Consider the following 27,187-nt stretch of genomic DNA (forward strand, 5'->3'; position numbering starts at 1 on the left):
GAGCATTCTCTCTTTTGCTTTAAAATCCGTGGGTACGAACACGAAAATAATGAGTGCGACGTTTCAGGATTCAGTACAATAAACCATCGTAAGAATATAATAAAAATGTAGCATTCTTTTTTGTACACACAATCAAAGTGAACCTACGGTATTATTTTCCATTCTTGGGCAAAATTTTAATTTTTGTTTATTTGCAAAATTATCCATACTGTTGTACACATGGGTTTATTTTGGTAGCACACGTTGATAGTTCTCTTTAATTTCTGACTTACAACCAAAGAACTAAATACAGATCTCGCATTAGAACGGGTCGAACTTCATTCGATACTGTAGAAGCATATAGAAATATTATATTTTAGGCAAGAAAGGGAAATTTTTGTTTTTTGGGGGGTTTTTTTCTAATGCGGCTTTCTCTTACATAGCTCTAACCGGCGACTGCATGAGTATAAGTAAAGGCATTGTCCCCTTCGTGTTGTTGTTCATATTTATTTCCTACTTCGGTGTTTCATTTCCTCTGTGTACTTAGCCACAGCTTTAACCCCTTCACTCACGGCGTGCACAGCCAGCTCACCAGAAACAACCAAACGAACGCTAGTTTGTATGTCTTGTGACGTGAGCGTACGACGCTTGGCGTACTTGACAAGCTTCGCGGCCTCCGTCGCTATCCTCTCAAACAGATCGTTCACGAACGAGTTCATGACGTTCATAGCTTTCTTGGAGAGAGAAAGATAAGCTGACGCTCCTTTCTTGGTGCGAATCATGTCAGGGTGAACTTGTTTTAACACCTTGCGTATGAACCTGGCGTATGAATCACGGTGTGGTTTCTTTGGCTTGCTTTTACTTTCTCGCTTCTTGGTATTCTTCTTGATGTTCTGTTTGACTGTTTTAATTGTGTCTTTGGTGTTGTTTTCTTTTGCTGTTGTGGCTTTTGTAGCTTTTTGTCTTTTAGGAGGCATTTTGCCTTATGTTGAATGTTGCGTTCGGTATGTGATTTTGAATTCACGCGATGACTAAACTCGCGCTTCTAGTGTTAATTCGTAGTGAACTTTATTCAACTTTTGAAGTAACTGTTCTTGGATGTCAAGCAATACATATTTTGATAATTAAACATTCTTTCAAGAAAAACGACAAGGATCGTGAACTTGAAGAATGTTAGTGTTTGAATATTAAACTGAAGAAAAGCACGCTTTACCTGTTCACGATGATTACTTTGTAAAGGGGTGGAAAAAAGGTTTGAAATTTGTGAAATTTTAATTAATTTATCACAACACTATTTGAGGCGTTATTATGGTTCTCCGTCTGCCATTGATTGAAGAAACTGGGAGCTCGATATCTCGACAGAAAAAGATAGTTTTTATTTGTCCAGTAGAGAGAAAATGGCACGACAAAGTTTCAAAACGCTCCGTAAAGCCGGAACTTAATATAGATGAAGTGGGCCATTCATATTAACTGTTCTCAGTTTTGAATAATGCGAGAATCGGCCGTAGAAATATTTTTGAATCCTGGGCTCGAGTTTTGATGGTTACCCTGTCGTATTTGATCATTTCTCGCTCATATATTTGATTTTGATCATTTTTGATCATATATTATATATATATTAATTACGTATTTAGTTAGGCAGGTTAGGTGTCCACAATTAGTAGAGGGGACTTTTCCCCTCAGCTACTACAGATTTGACACGTTAATAAAGTTGTTATTACTGGTGCTCATGTCTAGGTGCTGTGCAGATGGAGAGTTTTTTACTCTTTTTCTGTACTGTTTGATAAACTCCGAGCAGCCTCCCTCTTGCTCTAAAATCCGTGGGGACGAGTGCCAAAATAGAGGATGCGAGCAGAAGCTATATACGAGCGGCGACAGGGCTGGTCTAGTCCCTGAACTCTCTCTCGCGCGCCCTAGCGCCTGGGTTCAGCCCCTATATGTAGGGCACGCGAAAGAGAGAGTTCAGGGACTGGACTACGACAGGGCGGGGGAAGGCTGGAGTGACGTAACCTGCTTCGCAGCCGGATGTGTCACAAAATGTCGGTATACCAGGGTTTAGTTTGTCTGCAACGCAGGCTAGAGTGACGAACGAAACTGTAAGTAGAGCAGAGAAGAAAACATCCAATCTCCTAAACCATGAAATGGCAAATTATAAGTAGATTAGTTTTACAAAACAGGAGACACGGTATATCGTCGTTCAAAAACGGTTTTATTGGATCAGCAATGGACCCCGCAATGAACTTATATATAACATGTAATCAAGTTTTCTTTCGCTTCTACGTAGTAAACTTACAAACTAATATTCTCATAATATTTACAAGGGTGACTCTGTAATTTTTTTCTCTAAAATCCTAAAATCTGAATTCTATATTACTAAGCTTAATATATTTTTGTACAAATTTGGAAATTTTGATACGAATATGTACAACTATATAGAGTTGCTTATATTATATAAACCTTTAGACTATAAGAGGTCGATTTTTTTTATTTAACAACTAGAAAACAATTTGAGAACCAATAAGATTCGCGGAGTTTCAACAGAACTCAGTTGGGGTTCCTTTAAGAGCGAATGATCGACCCGCCCTTGGCTAGTTGACTAACTATTTTAAAATAAAGGTTCTTGATCTGTTACATAAAAACCATTTTCTGTATGTCTTTTTTTACATAAATGAAGCGTCGCTTTTTTTATTCCTAAATTGTGGCTTTCGATCGGCTAATAGCTAACAACGGCGTAGCCAATTCAAATTTACTGATTAGCAATAGAGCACCGCTAGTTTCCACCCACTATAAATAGCACATAGCAAACGCCAACCTGTGTTTTAGGCTGTAAAAAATGATTGCTCTGATTGGCTAAAAGCAGTATTCTATAGTCGCTACGAGCCATTCTCTTAATCAAATAGGAAATATATTCTATACGTTGGCATATAGCTAGAAAAAACACTAGCAACACTAAGGAGGATTTTAGCGCAGTACAAAAATAACCTTTTTTTGTTATAAATTATCTCAGCTTTAGATCTTCAAGTAGATTGCCCATATCACATGCCATATTGTAGATAGGTATGAACTTTCTACTTTCTCTTACTTGCATGTGCTCCCGTACCCTAATAGACCTTATACTTTATAATTTCCCTTGCAAAATATAACGTTATGTTTCATCCCCGCCACCTCCGCGCCCAACGGTCCTACATCTTTAGTTCCGGCCACCTTAGGAATCTCGTTTCCTCGTTTTCCTTTACAACTTCCGGTAGTCTTCCTACCCCTTTCACTCCGGTCCTCGAGTTCCCGCCCCCTAATTCTTTCACTATACAGATATTTTTCACGTCTTCATGGACAACAACTGTTCGACTGCCGAATGAGATTTCGGTCTCAATCGTCTCGTTCCGTAAAATTCCAGCACGTTCTTAAACATATCTGTATACTTAGAGTAGTCCATCCCTGAAGCACTCGTTGAACTTTCAGCTGTTCGAGCACTGCACGAGTCTTTCTGATGCGAAGTTAGCGAGCTACCACGCAAAGATAACTGCGATGGATGTGCGGTTGGTGAGTGAAATCCCCGCATACTCCGCGCTTTTGCGCCGAGTTGTTCTTTCCCTTTGCCGGAGATAGTTCCCAGATCATTGTCTCGATTTTTTACCCACGCGTCGCACTTTTCTATGGGGGAACACTGGGCACTAATCGTTTGAGGCGGGCTTTTGCTGTCAGTTCGCAGACTTGTTGACGTCGCTGAGCCTCTCAATTCCGCTCTCTTGATCACTAAGTTACCAGATGACCGTCTCTCTTGTAATGGGTTATAATCTTCGTTCTAAAACAAAATTAGGATGGTTTACATAAGAAATCAAAAAGGCAGGAAAAAAACCCGGTTAACTTCATTCTAACCGGCAGGCTGTTTCAGTTTTCCTCTTCATAGTATTTTTTCTTTTAATTCGTCCACTTTGATAAGCTTCATTATCATGCATGATTATCATGGGTACCGGCCGGAGGCGGAGCGTCGTCGTACGCAGATTAGGTCCTCCTTAGTTCTCTTATCGGCAAACAAATGGGCTTTCTTAACCCTTCCTTAACCCTCTCCGTCGTTTTTTCCTTGGGAAAGCAGATTCCGACCAATCGTTAGGATTGAAAGCAACCATCCTGTGAACCCAGTTCGATAGTTAGATTAGTATCTCGAGGTGGAGACTGTTCCATGTTGGTGTACACGAGGGGGTAGGGAGCGGTTCATGTGTAATCTTGTGCTCTCAACAGTACTGTATGCAACTTAACACGGTATAACGCCAGCTACAGATGATTACTCGTGCAGGTTTACATTTAATAAATCTAGTTCTGGCATTCACATCATATAACGATAGATACTGACCTGTTTGCAGGAGTGGACCAAGTGACTGACCTCACCAGTGCCCTGTGACGTAATCTCAAGAGTTACATCTATGTGCGCTTGGCTCCTAAACAAACAAACAAGCAAACAATCAATCAATCAATCAATCTCTGCTGTATCAGACCTCTCTCCATTCCTAGCTACAATCGTGGACACAACTGTTGAAACAGTAGGCCAAATTTCCGCTAATTTTGGTATAACAGCTCAATTTTTTTTAACCACCCCATGTTGTCAAAATTTGTCGTGTTGTGAAAACTAAGCCTGGTGACTTGCAAACCCATGAAACTTCCGGGTTGCAAACCCCAATACAATACTAAGCAGGGGGAGAGGGAGATAAAATATTTTTTACCCGCTTGCAAGTCAAGACATTCGCGAAAACTGTGTGATATTCGTTTGTTTCAACTAGTTTTGTCCAGGACTGTAGCTTACGATCGCCTGTTTCTTGCAGAATTGGTCTTCGCTCGCGGGCTATGGATCAGCCGATTTTAAATCAGGTTTCTTTTTATTGCTTCTTTCTTTCCTCCTTTCTCTCTCAGAGCTTGCTGGCGGCGAGTAAAGTTTAACAAATCGCCGAGGGGCTAAAGTCTTCAGCTTACCAGGGTGCTCAAATGCTGTATCTAGCTGCTTTGTTAAAAAAAGGTTGGAAAAAGAACTCGATGCGCGTCCATGACTCGGTACAGCTGCAGAGTCGATTGCGTTACTAAATTCATAATTGACATAATTGGTCTACCGTAATTAGACTACCGTACAATTAGTGATAACCGAGAAATATTTTACTATAAAACTAAAACGCTAAATAATCTACCAGCCATTTTACGTATCTTTTCTCAAAAACGAGTACCCCTGACTCCTGAGAACTATAACGTAACATCTTTCGATACATTTAACCTTGGTAACGTCATTACTGCATCTATATTGACATTCTGCATTTTATTCGATCCACAATGTTCGATTAAAAGCTATTAAAACATAATTAAAAACCCAACCTATTTATTCCCTAACCGGGAGTATACTTTGCGAATCAGCTGCTGCAAATACATTAGTACAGCCAATTACTCGATTTTATAATCAATATTCTTTTCTTATTAAACAGCGGTGCGAAAGTGCTGTTTAGTGTTAATTACGTGCGTGTATACAAAGATCAACATTGTATCGTGCGGATGTTGTAAGTTACACGGGGATGTCGATTTCATGTCAATAAAGACTTACCACTGGGATACTTTTGCGTTAGTTATTTTTCTGTTGTTAACTGTCGGTCGCCACTGAAGCTTCCTTCCGTGAAATTGTCCCGGCATTGGCAAATTAGCTGGTCTGCTCAATCCTTTTGAAGAAACAACAATGAACGGCTTAGCCGCATTGTCGTCTTCGGCTGTTTGTACTTCTTTCATGCTTACAACACTAGGGACGTTTTTGGACGTTCCATTTTCCGTGTGATCGCAGTTTTTTCTCAAATCCACACAAGTATCAGACGCTCTGCGTCTGTCGTGTTTGTTTGCCAGCTCTCTCAGGGCAGCCTCTTGTCGGCTAGTCTTTTCGTTTCTGTACTCCTCGATGTATCTGCCCGGTTGTATGAAGTGTTTGAATTCAACCAAATCCTCACGATTTCTCGCAAACTGACGAGAAACAGCCCTTCGTGGAGTGCTCGATCTGAGATCTTTTGAGTCTTTTAGAACGGGAGCGGATCGACGACACGAAGGCTTATTTTCGTTTTGAGCAGTGCGGTCTACAATCCAACCAGATAATTGGGGCTCGTTTGAACCCAAAACATCACTCGCTATTGCCGACTCGTCCGATGTGCGGGAAAATTCTTCAAGCGACAAAACAAGAAGGTCGATTCCCTGTGTATCGCCATCATCATCATCATTTAGAGTGGAAAACGACATTTCTAGAGATAGAATCAAAGTATATTGATCCGGACAATGATGCATCACCTACATTGCCATAGTCAATTATTGGGGGAAATTGCTAAATCAAGGCTGAGTACACAATTCCCATTAATGGCTTTGTTTCCATGGCAATGCAAGTCAAAAGAATGTTTACATGTTTGGAACAGCGGGGTAGTTGAACCACATAATCGACTTCTGCCAAAAGAATTTTATAGTTTGTACCATTACAAGTATTTTTCAAGAGCTGATTCTGTAGGATTGTAGGGATTAAAGAGTAAGGCTCGCGAGAAGGGGTCTCCGAAGGGAAAGAAGAATGGAGCTCCCGTGGGCGCTATTGTTTGTCCAGCGCGTGAAACTTGTGTGGGCTGGACTTCTTGCAGAACTCTGCCAATTAATTTTGTAAATAATTATGTGAGTTTTTGTTGACAATTCAATTTTTTTGTTCGTTTGTTTTCTTTTTTTACATGCAGGCTGGCAAGTATGACTCTCGAGAATTTTTAATTATATAAGTAGCATCAAAAGAAAACAAGGTAGCATGAGCCGATGCAGAAGTCCAATTTTCTTCCGCTACTGAGTCAAAAAATCAACGGAGGCAGGGGAAATAAACGCAGGATGCCTTATTAGTAAGAAGAAAATTTTCAAAATACCATTCATAGATATTGACTTACAATGCAAGAGGGTCAAGAGTGTAGCAAACCAAAGTGGAACATACCAGCTGAGGTGGTATGTACCAGTCCCTAACTGAGCAGCACCCCAAGGAACCATATGGTCTTATGGAAAAAAGGAACATGAAATGTATCAAGAGAAGAAGGGAAAGAAGAAAATTGGAAAGTTTCCCCTAAACCCCCCGTTTTTTTTTATAATTATAATTTTTTTTTTATTCCCTCCCCGGGGGGGCGTAATAAAAAAAAGAGAATTAAAAAATTTTTTTTATATTTTTTAGGGCCCGGGAAATGGAAAAATCATTCCAAAAAATTAGGACGGAATCAAAGAACAAAGTCTGCTAGACGGCACGAATAATAATTTCCGGTGTGCTTTTCATTATCCGCGCGAAAGCTGGGGACAGTACTTCAGGTTGAAGATACAATTAGAGTAGCTTACATGACATACTCTTTGCACACAAGAAGCAATGGCGGCCGTGACGCGCAGTTATTTTGTGCGGTCAATATGCTCCTCGTTTCTAAAGGTGTCGAATCGTAAAGCAACGATTCACACGAGAGTAGCACTAGCTTCAACTCATGAAGATCCACTGGTGAGTTGAGTATCTTTTGTTGATTGTTTTGTGCGTTTGATAGGATGTGGATTCATTCAATCTTGCGCACTTCCTGGTCAATACCGTACGTTGGAAATCGATCATTGAGAGCAATGACTGTGAACCTGTTGAGCATATTTATATTTTGGTTTCCTTATTTTGTGCTTGTCGGAGGTGTGTGGCTTTGTTGGTGGACCAAACAATGAAATTGTATTTTCCAGGGAATTTATAAAAACATGTATGACAGCAGCCACATTCGCTGATGGCCATACCCTTCACAGCGGCACATACCTATATAGCTTATATATGGGAGTCCCCCCCCCCCCTCCCTGGGTGGCCAAGGTTTAGACCAGTAGTTAGTGCGAGGCGAAGGTAAGGACAAATTTCACTAACAATCCACCTAAAAATTGTTGTTGTGGGGATAAAATGCTTAGTGATAACCCCTTTACAAGCTGATTGTCTCAGTGTCTATCTTGTTTGTGACTCTGTAGGGCACTGCTGGCAAGAGAAAATCACTGGAACAACATCAAAAGCAACAAATGGCTCGTGGTCTCCCAAAAAAGCGGCCCATAGATGGTGTAAAGCACGTGATAGTAGTAGCTTCTGGCAAGGGAGGGGTGGGGAAGTCTACAACTTCAGGTATAGTAAGTTTAAAGGTCAGCAACTTAATTCTCCCTACTTACCAGAATTTTCAGACATTTGATAATAATTGAGGCAGTATGGCCAAGTGGTTACAGCGATGGACTTGAAATCCAGAGGTCGTGAGTTCAAATCCTGTTTTGACCAGTTGCTGGTGTTGTTCCTGGTAGTCCTGGGTTTAGCTCCTTGGTTACGCTTGTAAATAGCCATCTTGTCTGCCTCCTGCCAGCTGGGGTTTTTAAACATGTTGGCTTAGTTATAACGGAATCATCTCACATTGTGTTTTTGTTGTTGTTGATTTTTGCAGTGAACTTGGCTTTAGGAATGCTAGCAAGCAACCAGGTGTGTAGTAACTTCCATAAGATTAAATTTAAATAAACTAACTTACTTAAGATGCTGAGATTTGGATATTGTTCAGTATATTCTTGTGCATCTGGAAATTAAATCAGTCATTCTGAGGGCCAAGACTGATTAGAACCTTTTTGGGGTGAGAGGGAGAGTGGGGTAAGGTTTAATATATTAAAAGTGAAAGAAGGCTCACTTTTGAAGAGAATTCTTGCCCTTCATACAGCATACTATGCAGATATTCCTTACTTTGTATTAATGCATCTGTATTCTTTCATTTGCCTACACTGCTAAATTTATCTTGTTGTCCTTAGTCACTATGTGTTGGACTTCTTGATGCTGATATTTATGGACCATCCATACCCAGGATGATGAACTTAAGAGGGCAACCAGAGCTGACAAACCGTAAGTTAATTTGATCATTGACTGTAGCCCCTGTAGCTGGTGGTTTTGTTGGGGCTAGTAACAGCTGTGCAAGCAAGTGGCAAAGCCACAAGGGGTCAAGGGAGGATTAACCGAAAAACCTGCTTTCTCCTCCCTAGGCCCCTCGCCATGGCTATTGCCGCTCACTGTTGTGGCTTCACAGCTTGCTTGCACAAGTGTAAACCCCAACAAAATCGTCAGCCACGCTAGCTACGTTAGGTAGTTACCGGTATCACTGAAAAGCCCCGTTGGGGAGTGTTAATAAAATTTGTATTATGCCATATTTTCTTGATTAAATGCCTCCAGCATTTATTTTAAACTTGGCCTGGTGAATGCGGCGTTTATTTGAGCCCGAAGTTTATTAATCAACGGTTTTGTACATAAATATTTATTTCCTTTACAACTATAGCTTTTTGTAACTCAAGTATATGCTTGGAAACCTGGTGTTTACCGGTATTTGAGATAAGGCATTTATTTGAGAAAATATGGTATTGTTTTGTGGAGAAGTGCAAGGGCTTCAATAGTACAGGCTTTCACACAACCTTGTTTTCAGTTATATTTATAAAGAGTGGTCTCATGGTTAATGATAACTTAGTATCAGTCCTTTATAGGGATCAAGCGAAACTTCAATTTGGTGTTTCCACCCTTGGGGGGGGACTCCCATTTTAAAGGGACGGGGATGCTCGTCAGAAATTTTGAAAAGAACCCCAAAAGGAGACCAATCTGGGCGTGGCTTAAGCTATTTTAAACCCCTAAAAGATACCAAAATTCCTTAAAAGAGAATTTATATTATTTCTTGGTCTGATACCCTTAACAAGACCCTGGCGGCCAAAATATTGGCGTTTTGCCCGCAACACCCTAAGCGAGACCAAAAAATCTGAATTTTTCACCCCTTAAGTGAGACAACGAGCATCCCCGTCCCTTTAATATGGGAGTCCCCTCCCCCGGAGTTTCCACTGTATATATATGCAAACAGTGTGCAAAATGAAACATTAATTTAAACAGTGTTTTGTGGACTTTGGTGTGGTGGCCTAATGGTAGAATGGGTTAGCATTGAGTGGTCTGGGTTATCCTGATGGGCCGCTAGACCAAAGCAGAGACTCCACCTCACCTTAATTATTTTGTGGTCTTGGCAGAAAACCAGATGAAGCCTTTGATTAATTTTGGAGTGCCTTGGTAAGAAAGTTTCTTAAAATGAATTCAGATGCTATTGTACAGTTACTTAAGAGTGTGCCCGTGAGAGAACAGGGCAGAACCATGCAACATGTGATACAGCTCATATCACCGATTTCGCCCAAACTTAGCATAAATGTTGGGTAGGTGAGCTATACTAGGCAAAACACAACCAAAATTTTTTTCCCTTCAAGTTATGGCACCTGAAAAATGCATTTTTCACTAATTTATGCATATTTAATTAGCTGACTTTGATTGACCAGTTCCACAAGAAAAAAAGACTTCTGAAAATAAAATTCACTGCATTATATTCTGTGGTTATTAGGCTTTAAGTACAATAATTCACTTTAACCGTCAAATTTGATTTCGTCTCCTCAAACGGTCTTTTGGAAGGTACACATTTCGTACTGTTGAATAGCCTTTAACTAGTGCCCAATATCTCCCATGAGCAACAACTTATATACATTATTCTTACATGGGTAATGAAGTCCATCATAACTTCACAAAAAAGCAACAAAATGTCTGGGGACTTCAATATTTTATTAGTTTGAGGAACTAAACACACGTGACTTAACGATTTCTTGCTATTTCATCAAAATTCACCGAAACACAGAAGCCATTTATTTGCCTCAATTTGGCATAAAATCGGTACGAAATAGCTAATCAAGCATAAATCTAAGATAACAATCAAAATATTGGCGAAGAAAAGGCAGTTAGGACATTTTTCGGAGCGTTTTCAGAGCCATATAATTCGGCAATGTTGTGATATAGCAAATTAAAAACAGCAGCGAAAATTTTCTTCACAAGCTCGCTCAATTCAACATTTAGGCACATCAAAGTAAAGAAACAAGAAAGTAATACTACATACATGCCACTTATCGACACACAGATGCTTTCTTTTGAAGAATTTGTTCTTCCTCGCTGCACTTCGATTCTTTGATCGATCCAATTGAATACTGTTCTTTGAGGCGCGCTGAACTTAGTCAATCCATCGTGGTTCATCCTTCGTGAAAGGTGTAAACAGGTTGTCAATAAAGTCATTCAAAGAGCTGTTCAAAGTTCACGGAAGGACACTTGTCTCAGCCATTGCATGAAATAAATTTAACTGGAAAATAAACAGCCGCCATGTTAATTTCTACCTTTGAGCCTGTCGTTTCAGTCAGCGGTACGGCTGTTCACTGGGCATCACGCGTCCATCACGCGTGACCACACGCGCGATATTGCTTTTCCTCCGCGAGTGTTGTTGGATGCGTTTGTGATGAAAATGAGAATATTTTCAAATTTCGTAGGAAAACAATTTCCTCCGCTACAGCTTGAGTTTACCGCAATGTGATGCGAAGAACTCTAGGGTGCTTACCATTTTTGGAGAAAACCGGTTGGAAGACCACTGAAAAATGAAAAGGCTTCTTTCCAAAATTAGCAAACTAACCGAAATAGATGTCGCTTACCATTTGTAGCTCAGTTTCCTGTTTTTTTTCCGTTGGTGGGAGACTGAAGGAGGGAGAAGAATGGGAAACCTTAAAATGGTAAGAAATTCGACGTTCCGTCAATCTAACAGAAAAAATACTGTTCCATTTGACTTTCACCGAAAAGATTTATTTTTCTGTTCAACGGTCGCATCCGCACAATCAAATAATTTTCCGATCATCCTCCGACGCCGGCAACTGCTTTTGGGGGTGGCAGAAGAAGGAACCGCGATCCGCAGCTAATTCAAGACGCTAAATAAATCAAAATGTCACGTCTCCCAGTCTCCAGACATTTGTATTTTTTTTTGCTTGTTCAAATTCCCCTCCCCGGGGAAAGTGATAATACCGCACAAACATTACATTTTTTGACCAATTCCCTTACCCCCGGGGCATAAATGGGAAAAAATGAATAACTCAGCAAAATTGAGAATAACGTTTACCACGGGATAAATCACTATACGGTGGAAGCGATAGGTTTTGTAATGTCTTGCGCAAGTGCTTTAGTTGGGGGAGCGTCTGTGCGAACTGAACAAATATTCACGTACGAAATGCCTTTAGGGACGCAGTCTATATGGCGCTAGCCTGTTCCAAACTAACCGAACGCCTGGAACAGGCTAATATGGCGCAGCAAATATATACATATATCTATAAAGGTGTGAATGTAGAGAGAGAAAACAACAAAGAATAAAACGGATTTCCCTCGCGTTGACCTCGAAGAAGACAGAAGACTACCTGTGCTGGTTGAAACATTATATTTTAGCTAATAAGTTTTGCCGTCTTGCGTAGTCCTAGTCTTGCAATAAATTTTTTAGTTTTAATGCGGGGTTTAAACTCTCTACAAAAGTCTGCATTCGCGTCTTTGTAACTCACATAGCCACTTAAATTGAGTCGGTGATGAAGAAAATTATCATTTGAAGCCGCAATTCGTCACTTGCAATGTGGGCATTCAGGAGGAAAAATTTGTCCCCATAAAAGCCCTTTTCTAAAACAAATTAATAAAACTGCAGTAATGACGTTTATCGGTAAATGGACAGATGGAGAACTTTGTGGGATCCCGAAAAAGAGAGTGGGTACAAATTCAGTCTCCTAGCTGCCAAAGTGTAATATAATATAGACGATTTGAACAGAAGGAATAGATGTACACAGGCCAGGCTGACAACCTGACCGCCATTTCTTCGAATGTCCATATTCACCCCCTCCCCCACCTACCAAAAAAGACAGAAACAACAAAAAAAAAAAAATAAACATACTAGTTTTAACCTGATATAAGATGGAAAAACTTGCTCTGATTATTTAATGTTTCCGACATTTCAGAGCTCAACAGAGCATCAAAACCGATTGCATCGCAACATTACACTGCATCCAGTGTATTTCTCTTCAACTATTTGTCAAAAAAATTCAATGGAGAAGTTGAAAAAAATTCTCACTTTTACAAGAAACGCACACTACTTATAAGGCTAAGATCAAGCCCCGGTTGTTCAGAGGGTAGATAACACCATCCGCTACTTATCCGAGAAAACAAACATTTGCGGAGGAAAAGCAAATGAACACGCGTGTGTATAGCTGTGTATAGCTGTGTTGGGCTATGTATAGGCGTGTATAGCTGTGTAGGGCTAAGCTATGTATCCCCTCTATGAAAATCCCTATATAGGATTTAGTCAAACAATATATGAAGACTAACTACGTACTTGCCCAAGTGTACGGCTTTACCGCTGACTGAAACGGCAGGCTCAAAGGTACAAATACAACAGGCCATTTCATTTCATTGGAGACAAGTGTCCTCTAATTTAAACAGCTTTTGAATGACTTTATTACAACCTGTTTACACCTTTCACGAAGAATGACCCACGATGTATTGCTAAGTTCATCGCGCCTCAAAGCAACAGTAAGTAAGAGACGAGAAGGAGAAACCAAGAATTTCAATATGTATTAGTTTCTTTTTTTTCTTAACTTTAGTGCTAAATGTGAGACGATGAAAAAATCTTCGCTGCTATTTTTACATTTACTATCACAACATTGCGATGCCTGAAAACGCTCCGAAAAATGCCCTAACTCGAATCGCCAATATTTAAGATTACAGCTATATGCAGAGGATCGTAAGAAAGCACATACTTATTCCTCAATACTAAAGACTATAAGTCCCCAGACATTTTGTTGCATTTTGTGAAGTTAAATGATGGACCATACCCAGTAGAATAATGTATATAAGTTTTGCCAGGGAGATATTGGCATAGTTAAAGGCTATTTCCAAAGACGAAATGTGTACCTTCCAAAAGACTTTGAGGAGAAACAACAGAAAATGTACAAAGCCTAATAACCACAGAAAAAAGAATTTCAAGTCTTTTTTGTGGAACTGTCAATCAAAGTCAGCTAATTAAATATGCATAAATTAGTGAAAAATGGCATTTTCAAAGGGCATTAGGGAAAATTGAGTGATAACAGTAATGCTCACATACCCAACATTTATGTAAGTTGGGCGAGGTTGAGCTGGCCTGGTCCTTTATGGATACACTCTTAAATACCTTACTTGTGATGCTTTCAAATTATGGTGAATCTTTTGGCATTGACATGGACAGTCATGGGGGTGGGTGGGACAGTATATAAGTAGTGCCCATGGGCTAGTCCCTAGGAGGGTCTGGAGGTAGTTAACGCTTCTCTAGAACAGGACATGTCATCATTATTTCTTTTTCCCTAACAGCAAAAGTGCCTTGCAGTCTCTTTCCCTTCGCAGTGGAATCCCACAGGGCATTAAAGACCAAAGGGGGGGGGGGGGGAGGCATGAAGAAGAACTGTGGAAGATGAGATGAAAACAGCAGGCGGTAACTGTAAATAAAAAGCTCCTTTTGGTAATGTTTCAATTTTGTGTTGTCAGTATGTCCATGGGATTTCTAGTGGAGGAAGGTGCACCAATTGTTTGGAGAGGATTAATGGTGAGTTAAATAGTACGAAGCTTTCTGCTCTAGCCAGTTGGTCCCATGTCATTGCAAAAATATGCCAAGTTGCAACAACCAATGATAACTTGTATTTTCTTGAAGTTAATGCATTTTAATGTCGATGATTTGATTGGTTGTTTACCTCAGTATGTCTGACCACATTTGGGTGGAGGGTGCGAGGGTGCGAGGGTGAGAACTTGTAGTCTACATTAGGGGTGTTAAATGGTAAATGCAAGACTTTACAGTGCGAGACTGTCATCTTTTTTGTGAGCCTAGACCTTTTTAACCTTGCAAAAGAAATCAAAACTCCAAGAAGGCATCAAAGAAAAATTCAAGACAATGAGACCTCTGAATTTAGCTGAAATTTGCGCGACATGCATTTTTTGAAGGGCCAAAAAGAAATCAAAACTCCAAGAAGGGATCAAAGAAAAATTCAAGACAATGAGACCCCTGAATTTTAGCTAAAATTTTGCGAGACATGCATTTTTTGAAGGACCATTCACCACCCCTTACATTTTCCAAATGGTGTGGGTAGAAGTGATGGCCGGCACATTTAACTGATGTGTGATCTTGTCACCTGACACAAAAAAACAAGTTGTAATTTTTTTTTCAGTGATTAGAATGAAATGATTGAAACTTTCTTATGTTTGTTTTACAATACACAAAGGTCATGTCTGCTGTTGAAAAACTCTTGCGGCAAGTGGCGTGGGGTGAACTTGATGTTCTTGTGATTGACATGCCACCTGGGACAGGAGACACCCAGTTGTCAATCTCACAGTTGATTCCCATCTCAGGTCAGCTTTATAAATGGAAGATTTATCAACAGAACCATGTATTACATGTTTTTTTAAGGTGTTATTAGTCTGAGCTTATATTCTGTTTCAGTTTGGTGTGTACCGGTAGGTTATTGTAAAGCATTTTCTTGTCACTTGTTTTTATATAACCTAAACAAGCTGTGCACTACATATATGTGTAAAGCACTGTTTCATCCTAGAACCTTTTTCAAAAGATAGTCAACATCGCTGAGACATTTTAATGTTCAGTGAGAAAATAATCAATGCAAATCAATGATAGGTGCCAATTGAAGAGCCCAAGCTTGGACTTTCTTAAGAGTGGAAAGGTTTAATTGTTTTGTTTCAAGATTGATATTATTATTAAAATTATAAATATTTATCACAGGTGCTGTAATAGTAACCACTCCTCAAGATATTGCACTGCTTGATGCCCGTAGAGGAACAGAGATGTTTAGAAAGGTTAATGTTCCGGTAAGAGACAGCTAATTAAATAGGCCATATCAAGAGTACCGTTATTTGTGTCATTGCAATTTCTTTTGTATGAAAATGAGTTCTGCAAAGTTCAGTTTTGCACATGAGAGGTTTTGCAGCAGGCCCTTATTTGAAATGTAGTCAACTCAGAAAATAATATAACACACTTTTGATTATAATATTATTACCAACTGTTTTGCAATGTCAATTTATTATTTACGTTACATTTCTTGTAAAATAGTGAAAAGAAATAGGAGATTCACATAACCCAATGAGTTTAAAATTGATTTAAATCTTTTATTTTAGAAAACATTCACTCCTCTATTAATTTTTTGTATTTTGATTAAAACTAAGGTTCTTGGACTAGTCCAGAATATGAGCCACTATGTGTGTCCAAAGTGTCAGCATAAAGCTTACTTATTTGGACAGGATGGAGCCAGAGATGTTGCCAAGGAAATGGACTTAGAGCTCTTAGGTACAAATTTGTATGTTGCAGAATAAGTGGAAGGGTCTAACTAGGATGCTAGCACTTGGTCTTGACAGTTGTGCAAGGCCCATATCGAAAAGAGAACAAGGGCAAATATTGTTTCAGCTAGCCTTCGAGAGCAACAAGTTTCACAAAACAACAGTTGAACAAACCGGATGCTCTTGCATGCTATGTTTCACCAATGGTTGCAAGCAAACTTGGTTGACAAGAAATTTTTAAATTTTTTAAATTTGACGCGATCCAATACTTAGAAAATAGTAGAGGGCAAGGGAAAGTCTAAACAGGAGGGGAAGAAATGGGTGAAGAACAGTTGAGAATCAAGTGAAGGGAACATGGCTTTGTTCTTGACTTCTCTGCACTGATTTTTTTTTCTTCCATTTCGACTTTCACTCACCCCCTACTAACTGCCCCTGGGTCTTACCAAGGATGAAAGCTTTGTGATTGGTTGATTTTGTATATTGCCCCCTCAGTTGTCTTAGTCATGTATGGTAATAATTAATGAATGTCATTCTCCTAATACAAAAACCTCTTTGAATAAAACCAATAAAAACCAGTAACAGGTTGTCCAAGGCACATTTCCAGTCATAACCACATTCTGACACAATTTGAATTGTATTATAATTATTTAGTTTTGCATTTCCTATGTTGCCAATACTAGCATCATGTCATTTAATGTTCCTGATGTCAGTGTCACTTTGTTCGTAGGTGATATTCCCCTCCATATCGACATCAGAGAAACTTCAGATTCTGGAAAACCTATTGTGGTTTCTCAACCAGACAGTCCACAGGTAAGAAGACAATTGAACTTAAAGTCCAGGCTTCAGTTGTTCAAAGGGTGGACAATGCTATCCACTGGAGAAATCATTATCCTTTGGATAATGTAGATTGTTTAATCAACACTTATCCACTGATGGATAGCGTTATCCAATCTTTGAACAGGGCCCAGACTTAAAAGTACAAGTCTCCACAGGGTTCATAAAGAAGTAATGAAAAAAATTGATCATAACATGATAATATCTCAGAACAGTTCCTTAGTGTTTATAAACTGTTGGAGTCACTGGAAGTTCTTACAGCCTGTTTATTATGCAAACTGGAAACGGTAACCTGTTATCTTATTTTATGCAGGGTTGTAGCTAAGGGCCGGCTGCCAGCTAATTTCACCGGCCAAAAGAGAACTTAAATCCAGCTGAATTTTCACATGAAAACAGACTTCGGTAAAGTTATAGAGCTGCCAAGGCCATAAAAGCCAGCTGGGCTTTTTAATGAGCCGGCTTAGTGTTTTCTTAGCTACATCCCTGTTTGTCCATTGACATGTATACATATCTAATTATAAAAATAACAATATTGGATTCATTGACTTGAATCAAAAAGTCAAGGACATCCTGTACAATACACTAAGATCTTAGAAGGCCAAAAAAACTAACTAACCTCAACACAGTAAGGGAACACAGGGAAGAGATGCAGATGAAATGACAAGGAAACTGGCCTCTGGAATATTTAATAAACCAAACAGTGAAATCCCTGGGCTTTTTAGTAATAAAATAAATTAACCTTGTAGACAAGAATCTTATTATCGTATTTTCTTTAAACAGACTACTGCATACAAAGCAATTGCTGGTCGCATCTTAAAAAAACTTCCCCCATTCAGTGATCCATTTCCTGTAAAAGAACCTGCAAGATAATAGTAACAAGCGACTAGTTCAAACAGGACACCATCAATGAGAGCATCAAACAGGAGACCATCAATGAGAGCAAATTTATGTAAGGTGGCAAACTTCTGGTGTGAGCCTGGATGTGACTGCTGGATTAATGATGGAGACTTAGCAGCAGTTGAAATGAAAGGAAGAATCTCTCCCTGGCACTAAAAATCTGGCTGTATACCCCTTGCACTCTCAAGCTTATTATGGTGCTGAGGAAATTTTCTCACCAGTCTGCTTGTAACAGTGTGACATTAAAAGCAAAAATTAGATGCTGACTGCTCTTCCAAGTTAAAGAAGCTCAGTAGCATCAGAGTAATTTTATTTTTAAGCCTGAGACAAACAAGAGTTGACTCTCAGAGGAGTCTTTGTCAACTCTCATAGACTATCATCAACTCAGGCCAAACAAGATAAAAGGTTCATGGACTCTCATGAAAAGTTTGAGCACATTCAAAGTCAATTAAAGTCATGAGAGTTTCAGGCCAAACAAGAGCAAGAGTTTGAACTTTCATCAAATCTCATCCATGTTTGGCCTGGGCTTTAAACACTTAAAAAATAAGTCAGAAGATACACATTTTAAGATACAGAAACAGTCTTATGGCTGATAAAAGGAATAAAAAAGCATAATTTTATTTTCTATCTGAAAATATGCAAGAGGCTTACTTTAGCAATCACAAACAATATCTTTAGTTGGTGTAGTGACAATAATAATTGAGTGACATACAGGTGTGTAACGGATGGACCACTACAAATGAATACTGAATATGACTGTCAAAGTAGTTTGAGAAATGGCTGCTTCCTAGTGTAACATACTTCAGAGAAAGGCTTTTTCCTTCTTTGTTTAAAGTTTTGACTTCAACAGGGACAAATTTTTCAACTTGAAGTTAATAAGGAAATAAGAAATGTGATGTTGGTTTGGATTTCTAATCTTAATTTGTGTATAATTTTACGATTTTATTTCTTTGTTTCTCCATAGTTTAACTGTTTTAGTTTCAATTAAGAAGATATATCAAACACTAGAGAGTGTTTCATCACGTTTCCAAACATATTTTCAACTCTTTCCTTGGTGTCTGGAAATATGATGAAACACTCTATCGTGTTTGATACCAGAATATTACTTCAGTAAACTGATGCTAAGCAAATTCCCTTTTTAATTACCTTATGTATAAACTTGTAACATTTGACAAGAACAAAATGATAAGAAAAATCCTCATTATTTACATGGCTTATTAATAAAGAAAGTCTTGACTGATCACTGATGAGAAAAACATTTCATCTTGCTATGAGAAAGGACAAAATTGTACTGTACAATGACTGAAAAAAGTTATCTCTATAAAATGCCTGCTCAGTAAATGTTCTCTCCAGGTATTTGTTTTGAACAAGGTTTCTAACATAGTAAAGAATAGAACAGTTGTTTCTTGGCTTGTTTTTTTTTTTTTATCACCAACCAATAGCTTTTCCAGGTCAAACTTTGTATATAATAAACACAGTTTAACCATCTGTCTTCCAGTACAATAAAAAGTGTCCATAAAAATGTCACATTTAATTAAATGGTAGACATGTTGGTTTTTGCCTTGACTCTTCCTTACTCCTTCACCACAATCATCCACATTCATTTGGGTTTAGTTTCAGCATCTGAAACCCGCCGAATATAAATTGCATCTGCTGGGTGTCTGACAAAAGAAAGAAAACATATGTCAGCCTTGTTGTAATCAATATTTGATTGGGTAGTAGGGCTTCAATAACAGTAGACTGCGAGCAGCCTCTCTTTTGTTCCAAAGTCTCTTTTCACTTAGGGTTAATACTCCTTTCAGCTTTTGAAATTCATTTATGATTTTCCATGTCCTTTTCCATGACTATCCAAAGTTTCCCATGACCGAAATTTGACCATTTCCTGGGAAAAGTTTAAAAATAACTTGATTTCTGGTACGTTTTTACCTTTTTTCTTTGCAAAAAACAAACAAACAAACAAACAAACAAAAACAAAAAAAACACTGCCTTGTTTATTTTGTACAATCAACATCTTTTCCCGCCCCCACACTTAATTCCATGACTTTCCAGGCCTGGAAAATGAAATTCTAAAATTTCATGTTTTCCAGGTTTTCCATGACCCGTATGAACCATGTAATCGCTTGGACTGGTGCCCACACTTCTCATGGACTTCTGGACTGGTGCCTGCACTACTTTGCTGCTCGCTGCTTAAACATTGTGCTTGCTATTTTAGCATTCGTCCCATGATTTAAGAGCAAAAGAAAGACTGCTTGCAGTCCACGATAACAGTACAATAATGACCAATACTTACTCCTTCTCATCCTCTTCATACATGTATGATGCAGCTATGGCCAGCAGGCTGCCGTCATTACTGAAGCTCAATGATGAGATACTGGTGGGGTAACGATGAAACTGAAAAAAAAAAAAAATGTTATATTCAATTTCAAGCTCGGATAACCAAGTTCAACATCAGTCTGTTAATTTACCTACAAGTTTCAGATAAATTGCTTGGCTGCTTTCTTCACGCAACATTGTGACAATATCATTTCATTCCACCCTTGCCTTACATACACCTTTTGCTATTGCAGACAGTTTATTTGGTGCAGCAATAATAAAAAAAAAAACCTACTTATTTTAATAAAATAAATTTTAACTTCTATTGCATCCCGCTGGCCTTAATAATGCAGACACTCCAGTGTTGGATACACGTTTCCTTATGAGGGAAAAAACACCTGTGCTATAAAATAAGCTGTACCTGACAAAGCCGCTTTTTGTTGAAGCCATCCCAAATGTTTACAAAGCCATCAGAACCACCAGTGGCAAATGTGTTGTGTCTGAAATCAATGACAGAAGAAACACCCAATTTAAAACTGTTAAATACGGTACATTATACCATTATTTTAATAGTAATTAACAATTCACAAAACCATGCGCATCGAAACATTGATAAACTGTAACTGCCTCAGCCCAGGGGAATCATTAAGGTTTGGACCGGGAGTATAAAGTGGCCTAAGTTTGTTTGGCCAAGTTGGTCTGAGTGGTAATCTGGGCAGTAACAGTTCCTAAAACTATATTTACAGTAAAAACACTTTCACTTACACATTATGGAATGATATAGCATTGACAGGATATATATTCTCCATTCCTTCTTCCTTGATACGGTGACATTTGAAGGCATATTTTCTTTTCTGTACTTCTGGGCTTGGGTCAAAATATTCCACAGCTACTCTGCCCTCAATAGAACTCAACACATAGCCTGTGACATGAAAGCAAGACCACAAAAAAAAATTAACAATACAAAGTGGGTGTCGATATAAACATGAGAAATGGGGGGATATAAACAGTACCGGTAAGTAAAATAATGCGATGCAGTGAACAATAAGTTGTAATTGGCCTTACCTTGCTTATTTGGGAAGGTGCGGATGCATCTTGTCTGGTATTTTAAACTAGATTCCCTTCTTTGTTGCACATATGCCTTTAAAAAGAAATTGTTCACCAACAATAGGATGTTACACTTACTTTTATTATTGTGAATGACAACGTTATGTTTTTAGCAGAATGCAAGGCAGATGACCTTATATCAACCACAAGCCTACGGCAAAGGCATTGTACTCTGAATTTGAAAATTTCACGCTTTAAAGGTTCATGGATTAAGACAAAGTCTGCATGAATAAGGAGATTTTGATGTTGGTTACAACTTAAAACATTGTGAAATCATTGCTTGTCTTAAGTTTTATTGGTTCATTACATTGGGTAAAAATTGCATTTTTATTAACTCTTACCATGTTCCGTAGGTCCCAAACCATCACACGTCGCCCAGCCTACAATACAACATAGTAAGAAAAAAGTGCATTTATTTCTTCTCTTTTTTAAGCTACTTCCCATTATAAATTAGTTATCCAAGTATTATTAAGAGGCTAAAGTCAGTTTACTTATAAGTCAAAAGTAAATCATCATCTGCTGACAGCATTTTACAGATGTCAACATTAATCATGAAATAATTATGTGCAGTTGAAGCTAGTGCTTTTTTAACAGTAAATGGAAGCTGGTGACAAAAATAAGCAACTATTTATTCATTATGTAAGGCAATTTTATAAAACACAAATTTATTTGTACAAAACAAGCCCTTACTGTGCCAACAACAAGACGCTCATCCGATGATGCCATTGTGTAAACCTAGAAAGTTAACAGACATGCATGAGAGAGGGAAATATGTAACTTAAATGTTGGTAAAGTAAACCACTGAACTACAAAGAACTATATGCCTTATAATAAAATAATATTATAGATCTACATGCACACAAAACAAAACAAAACATGCAGGTCAATGAAATTTGAAGCAGGAACTTGATTTGAGTAGAGTGACAATTTGAAAGAATCTTTCTTTAATTACTTCAATTTAGAGAAAAAAGTAACTGGCAGTACTTATTGTTAGGGCTGAACACGGTTTTTCCAAGCTTGTACTCCTGTAAAGCTTAAATTATTATATAGCCATTGATTCAAAGCGTGAATTATTCTGTTATTAACAAAAAAGAGTAATACACAGGCACTTTTCATATGCATCAATATACATTCAAAGAAAATAAGTGTTTCCTTTTTTATGTACTACATTAGTATGTGACTAGGTATCTCTATGTTTATAGCCAGAAGTCTAAATGATTCCACAAAGACAACAGTTACAAGACCTTTTCAGGCTGTTCATATTTTCCAGTGCACTGATTTGTCCGTGGATCCCACAGCTTGACAAACTTGTCCCAGCTCCCAGTCACAATCAAGCCTACAAATAGCATTCAAATATCAAAACTGTACCACATTATTTCCATGTAGCTAAAGTAAAACACAGGTAATCTGGCCATCATCTTGTCACCAAACCTGGTTGTATTTACAGCGTGGCCATCTTGAATTTAAAAATAATAATAAAAAAATCTTGAAGGGGTGAAAATGACCAACTGAGGATTTTTTTGCAAACAGAAAGTGGTTGAAAAAGTAACAAGGTGGTCATAACGGGGGGTACAAATGTAATATCATATGCCTTATTGAAATTACCTATGTTAAGTGTGTGGCTCTTATATTCTAGCTTATTAACAAGTTTCCTAATGTCAAAACAAAAATGCATTCCATTATGGATTATATTGATAACTAGATTCTTGCTGGTGGTCTGGATCATATATTTGAAATTCAAATACCAGCATAGGAAAACAACTTGAGATTCAAGTCAATGAACATTTGTCACTATTGACATTCTAATTAGTATTCAGTTTTAGCACAGTGGCAATCGTGTTTAGTCATGAGGGGAAATATTCTTGTTTGGGACGTATATTTTTACTACATAGGTGGTGGTGGGGGGGGGGGGGGGGGAGGAATAAACTTCCTGTCCCTTCCATAGTGGTTCCCACCTCAGGGTTCTTTTTCTATTGCAAAATATAACCCAAAGTTGCAAAATCATCACTATTTCTACCAGTTCCTGTCACCTTAGGGATCTCACTTTCCACCCTCACTTCTCCCTCCCCCAGGTCAACTTTTATAAAATGAGGTATTATTTTACTCTTATTATATAATATCAGCTGATAATCATACCAGTTTGAGGGCAATACTCCACACACTTTATTGCTTCATCATGCATTCCTACAACTTGCTCTGCTGAAGTGTTGAGGTCGACACTGAGCAAACAAGGCAAAGGGCAGCAATAAGACAACGATTAGCTTAACAGAAAAGTGATCATCTGACACAGCACAGACCTGAGACCCTGGGGAGTTCCCATGTTGCTTGTCTCAAAATGTCCTGTGTCGCTGTTTTATCGCATTTCATGTCGCTATTGGGAATGCCCCACTCCCTCTATGGTGTGTGCCTGCAGTGAATCATGGTAGTTGTATTCATCAAGCCATGCGTGAGACTAAGCAACGATGAATACAACTACTATGATTCCCTTACCTGCATAGAGGGAATCGGGCATTAACAGGAAAATTGCTTTAATTTCTTTGTCTGAATTTAAGTTTTTCCACTGAGCGGGGAGGGGAACGGGGAACGCCTCATTTTTGACCATTCTTGGTCTTCAAGTTAATGTAAAAATATATCAAATGGCTGTTCTTTGTCCCCCGTTTCGCTACCTTGATGTCGCTGTCGGATTTTTGCCAAGAAGGGTTGTCTTTTGGAGCGATTTTGTTTTATGCGCTGTTGCTACATTTTGAGGCATGTTGCTTGTCGGAATTTGCCCTGGCAGGACCTCAGACTATTGGTTAATGATTTTTAAATTGTGTAGTTCCAGAAAATATCCATACTCCCCCCACAGAAGGGATTGAAAATTTCCTGGGAGGGGGGGGGGGGTGGGGGTCTCAGAGACCAAAAATTTTAAAGAAATGTATGGAATTTAACTAGAATTTCCAGAGGGGTTGGGGTTCTTTTAAAAAATCCCTTCCATGGGGGAGGTATCAGGGTGTTCATTAGGCATCGGAGAATTCTCCTTCTACTACGTAGAATTATCCAGCTAAATTTCTAAGGCCTGTAACTATTTTTTTTATAAAGATGGTTACTATACACTATTCTCTTGCTATTACAATTCTTAATGAAAACCCCGAGGTATGGATATTTTATGGAACTACACATTGGGTAAATTATGTCAATTGAAAACCATCACTTTGTCCACTGCAGAACCAGAATACAGATGCCTTCAAATGTGGTCCTGCACCCGGCTGCCGTCAGAAGTTTCTCTCCCAGCTAAAAGCAGTCAAGATCCCTAAAACTTATTTATTCAAGATGTTTTATCTAACTACATTCAGAGCAATAGTTGGTGTAATTGTTCTGGTGCTTAAGATATGACGAAACATGTTAATTAAAATTTTACTTTCTCACGGCGGTTTTTAGGATAATTTGACAGAATCAACTTACACTTTCAGAGTATTGTCAAGTCCTCCACTGAATGTATGCACAGCATCTTGAAAGCAACAGTCTAACACTGCATAGGAGTGGTTATACTTAAGGCGCATATTATTGTTCTGAACATCATAGAGTCTGACTGACTGTTGAAAGATTGGTAAAACATACAAAACTCTCGATAAATGAATCAAAAATCACAAAAACATCGTCGCGACTCGCGTTCAGTAGGATAGTGAAAAGACCGTTAATTAATGTAATTACAAGGAAATATTTAGAGCAAAGATACTCACACTATCCCACGATGACACTACTAAAAAAGACGCCGAGGTAGGGCTGAATTTGACGGACGAAATCCCATCCGAAGGTGGTTGTTCAAGCTGAAATTCGTTGGGTCCGTCCGCCATTTTGTAAAATGTGCGCGCTTTCTGTGTAACAGCCACAATGCATTGTGCGATTGTTCTCAGTCTCTCTCTCGCACACATGAGACGACGACGGAGTTGAGGTCTGGGGAGAGTTCTGTCCCTGGTCTCTCGGGCTGTTCCAGTTCTTCCTAAAGCGACCCTCTTCATAAAAGTGAAATGATGTAGCAAGGGACCGTGTACGAAAATGCTGCTAGTTTACCAAGGAATCTGCGAAAGCTAAGAATTAGATATAGGACCGCAAATAAAATAAGCAAGGCTGATACTATGTAGAACACTTACCGTATTTACTCGAATAAGCGCCTCAAGTGAGGCGCTTATTCGAGGGCGGCGCTTATTTGAGGGCGGCGCTTATTTAAAATTTGGACGCTACAAAGAATCTTATCTTTTACGGTTATTGAAAAGAGCGTCTCTTGATCGTCAGTATTTGTCTCTTGCTGAGACAGAAGTGGCGCTAGCTGTCGTAGCAAAGTTTGCGGTCTTCACAACATCTACAAAACTACGTATTGTAAGAGTGTTGAATAGAAAAACTAATGGGAGAGCGATAAAACAATAACTGCAAAACATCGCTTTTGATGCAAAGAAATGTTCAAGCTTGTTTTAGAGTTGCTTTGTAGTGCCGTTTTAAGTTAAACGAAATTCTTCAAATAAGCGCCGCATCGGGACTGCGGCGCTTATTCGGGGGCGGCGCTTATTAACTTTTTTGTCCCAAATGCGGCGCTTATTCAAGGGCGGCGGTTATTCGGGGGCGGCGCTTATTCGAGTAAACACGGTATATACGGACTTGCAAAACTTGCAGAAAGTGTTCTTAATTAAAAAAAAATGTATTTGATTCAGCTTTTCAAATCTTGTTGTAAATAGGTCAAATTTCTACCCACCCGAGGCTTTTATCCATCAGTACTACTTATAATAATTTTTCTAGGAAAACTGTTCCAGGGTCACGCATCATGGATGAATAAAATTAGCGAAGGGCAACTTTATCTTAGCTACTTCTACCATAGGCGTACGGCCAATTTTTTGCCAGGGGGGGCGGTGAGATATTTGCCCAAAAAATTTTCGCAAGTTGCCCAAATTTTTTCGAAGCAGTCGAGAGGAAACGAGCGTCATACGATGCGCTAACATAGGCTTATAAATGAAGTGAAAAATCCTTACATCAGAATCTATGATATGAGCTCATAAAACACGTTAAAGTGGAAACGAGGGTCATACGATGCACTAACATAGGCTTGCAAATGAAGTGAAAAATCCTTACATAAGAATCTATGATATGAGCTCATAAAACACGTTAAAAGAAATAGCTGCCTCTACCATTTCGACGGCCGAAGATATCAACAATCCGGTCCATGTTATTGTTGACTACAGAGTTTGAATATACCATTAAATGCTAATAAGTGCGATTACACGTAATAATTTAGGCCAAGTAAAAAAAACAAATGTTATTTTTTAATTATTTATTATCTTGTCGTAGCGATACGTGTGTTGTTCGAATATCGATTTTTTTTCTCCCTCGTCAAATTCTCCAGGTCAGAAGCGAACATACAAAATAAATCCTGCAAGGTAATTGACCTTTCCAATTGGGACCTAGCGTAACAAGGATCGATTTAAAGTTTTGGCCTTAGTTTGAATTAAAAGGCAGACAAAAGCCATACCTTACTCCGTACAAAGTACAAGTAAATAGTGTTGGTTTTTGTTCGTTCTAACTTTTCCAAAAACAGATTATAAAAAAGAGAGGCCGCCCAAAAAATGAAACGGGCGGGACGAGAAACATTTGTTTTTTAACTTGGCCTTACTGACACGTTGTTGCCCCATCAGGTGCTGCAGCGGTAAGTTTTCAATCTGCGCAATGCACTGAATGATCGTTCAGCAGAACACGATGTATCACTGCATGGATATGAACCACGTAAAGAAACTCTGACAAACAACCTTGCTGAAAACTTAGCAAATATATCATTCTTCAGCATTTCTAAAACAGTCATATAGCCTATTCCGC

At 38.7% G+C, this 27,187-nt stretch overlaps 3 protein-coding genes and 1 pseudogene across 4 annotated transcripts; 1 reads left to right on the top strand and 3 right to left on the bottom strand.

The window, feature by feature from the left end:
* Positions 1-485: 485 nt before the first annotated feature.
* Positions 486-956, bottom strand: LOC144646598 (histone H2B pseudogene; annotated as a pseudogene).
* A 1,213-nt stretch (positions 957-2,169) lies between these two features.
* On the bottom strand, positions 2,170-6,311 carry LOC144665179 (uncharacterized). Of its 2 annotated transcripts, XR_013572899.1 has the most exons (4): positions 5,558-6,311; positions 4,331-4,415; positions 3,184-3,781; positions 2,170-3,144 (listed from the first exon to the last, which is right to left on the bottom strand). XR_013572899.1 is itself a non-coding variant. In XM_078526353.1 (3 exons), exons 1-3 carry the CDS (start codon positions 6,274-6,276, stop codon positions 3,296-3,298), a joined length of 1,290 nt encoding a protein of 429 aa, XP_078382479.1. In that variant the 5' UTR covers positions 6,277-6,311; the 3' UTR covers positions 2,170-3,295. The 2 variants fall into 2 exon arrangements, 1 of the variants encoding a protein (XP_078382479.1); XM_078526353.1 differs by having other exon boundaries at positions 2,170-3,781.
* A 1,044-nt stretch (positions 6,312-7,355) lies between these two features.
* Positions 7,356-19,169, top strand: LOC144665188 (iron-sulfur cluster transfer protein NUBPL-like). The gene is made up of 11 exons (XM_078526371.1): positions 7,356-7,486; positions 7,978-8,125; positions 8,433-8,467; positions 8,785-8,875; positions 10,030-10,069; positions 14,405-14,462; positions 15,133-15,259; positions 15,645-15,730; positions 16,085-16,205; positions 16,923-17,005; positions 17,810-19,169. Exons 1-11 carry the CDS (start codon positions 7,364-7,366, stop codon positions 17,897-17,899), a joined length of 1,002 nt encoding a protein of 333 aa, XP_078382497.1. The 5' UTR covers positions 7,356-7,363; the 3' UTR covers positions 17,900-19,169.
* On the bottom strand, positions 18,522-25,199 carry LOC144665194 (mitotic checkpoint protein BUB3-like). Its single transcript, XM_078526384.1, has 11 exons — positions 25,069-25,199; positions 24,791-24,921; positions 23,483-23,565; positions 22,591-22,682; positions 22,037-22,081; positions 21,688-21,726; positions 21,305-21,380; positions 21,005-21,161; positions 20,661-20,739; positions 20,217-20,317; positions 18,522-19,587 (listed from the first exon to the last, which is right to left on the bottom strand). The coding sequence occupies exons 1-11, from the start codon at positions 25,180-25,182 to the stop codon at positions 19,527-19,529; spliced, it is 978 nt and encodes a 325-aa protein (XP_078382510.1). The 5' UTR covers positions 25,183-25,199; the 3' UTR covers positions 18,522-19,526.
* Positions 25,200-27,187: the final 1,988 nt, after the last annotated feature.

This window comes from Oculina patagonica, chromosome 1, assembly GCF_052425735.1.
Source record: "Oculina patagonica isolate OP01 chromosome 1, crgOcupat, whole genome shotgun sequence".
Lineage (NCBI taxonomy): Eukaryota > Metazoa > Cnidaria > Anthozoa > Scleractinia > Oculinidae > Oculina > Oculina patagonica.

What these genes read in the sequence shown, in the direction of transcription:
- LOC144665179 (XM_078526353.1), bottom strand. Translation starts at nt 6,276, where the DNA reads ATGCATCATTGTCCGGATCAATATACTTTGATTCTATCTCTAGAAATG. An exon ending in AACGCAAAAGTATCCCAGTG is followed by an intron (nt 4,416 to 5,557) that starts GTAAGTCTTTAT and finishes TTGTTTGTTTAG; the next exon opens with GAGCCAAGCGCACATAGATG. An exon ending in TGGTCCACTCCTGCAAACAG is followed by an intron (nt 3,782 to 4,330) that starts GTCAGTATCTAT and finishes ATTTTGTTTTAG; the next exon opens with AACGAAGATTATAACCCATT.
- LOC144665188 (XM_078526371.1), top strand. Translation starts at nt 7,364, where the DNA reads ATGGCGGCCGTGACGCGCAGTTATTTTGTGCGGTCAATATGCTCCTCG. An exon ending in GCAACCAGAGCTGACAAACC is followed by an intron (nt 8,876 to 10,029) that starts GTAAGTTAATTT and finishes TGGTCTTGGCAG; the next exon opens with AAAACCAGATGAAGCCTTTG. An exon ending in CTCAACCAGACAGTCCACAG is followed by an intron (nt 17,006 to 17,809) that starts GTAAGAAGACAA and finishes TTCTTTAAACAG; the next exon opens with ACTACTGCATACAAAGCAAT.
- LOC144665194 (XM_078526384.1), bottom strand. Translation starts at nt 25,182, where the DNA reads ATGGCGGACGGACCCAACGAATTTCAGCTTGAACAACCACCTTCGGAT. An exon ending in AGCGTCTTGTTGTTGGCACA is followed by an intron (nt 21,727 to 22,036) that starts GTAAGGGCTTGT and finishes GTTGTATTGTAG; the next exon opens with GCTGGGCGACGTGTGATGGT. An exon ending in GCTATATCATTCCATAATGT is followed by an intron (nt 20,740 to 21,004) that starts GTAAGTGAAAGT and finishes CATTGATTTCAG; the next exon opens with ACACAACACATTTGCCACTG.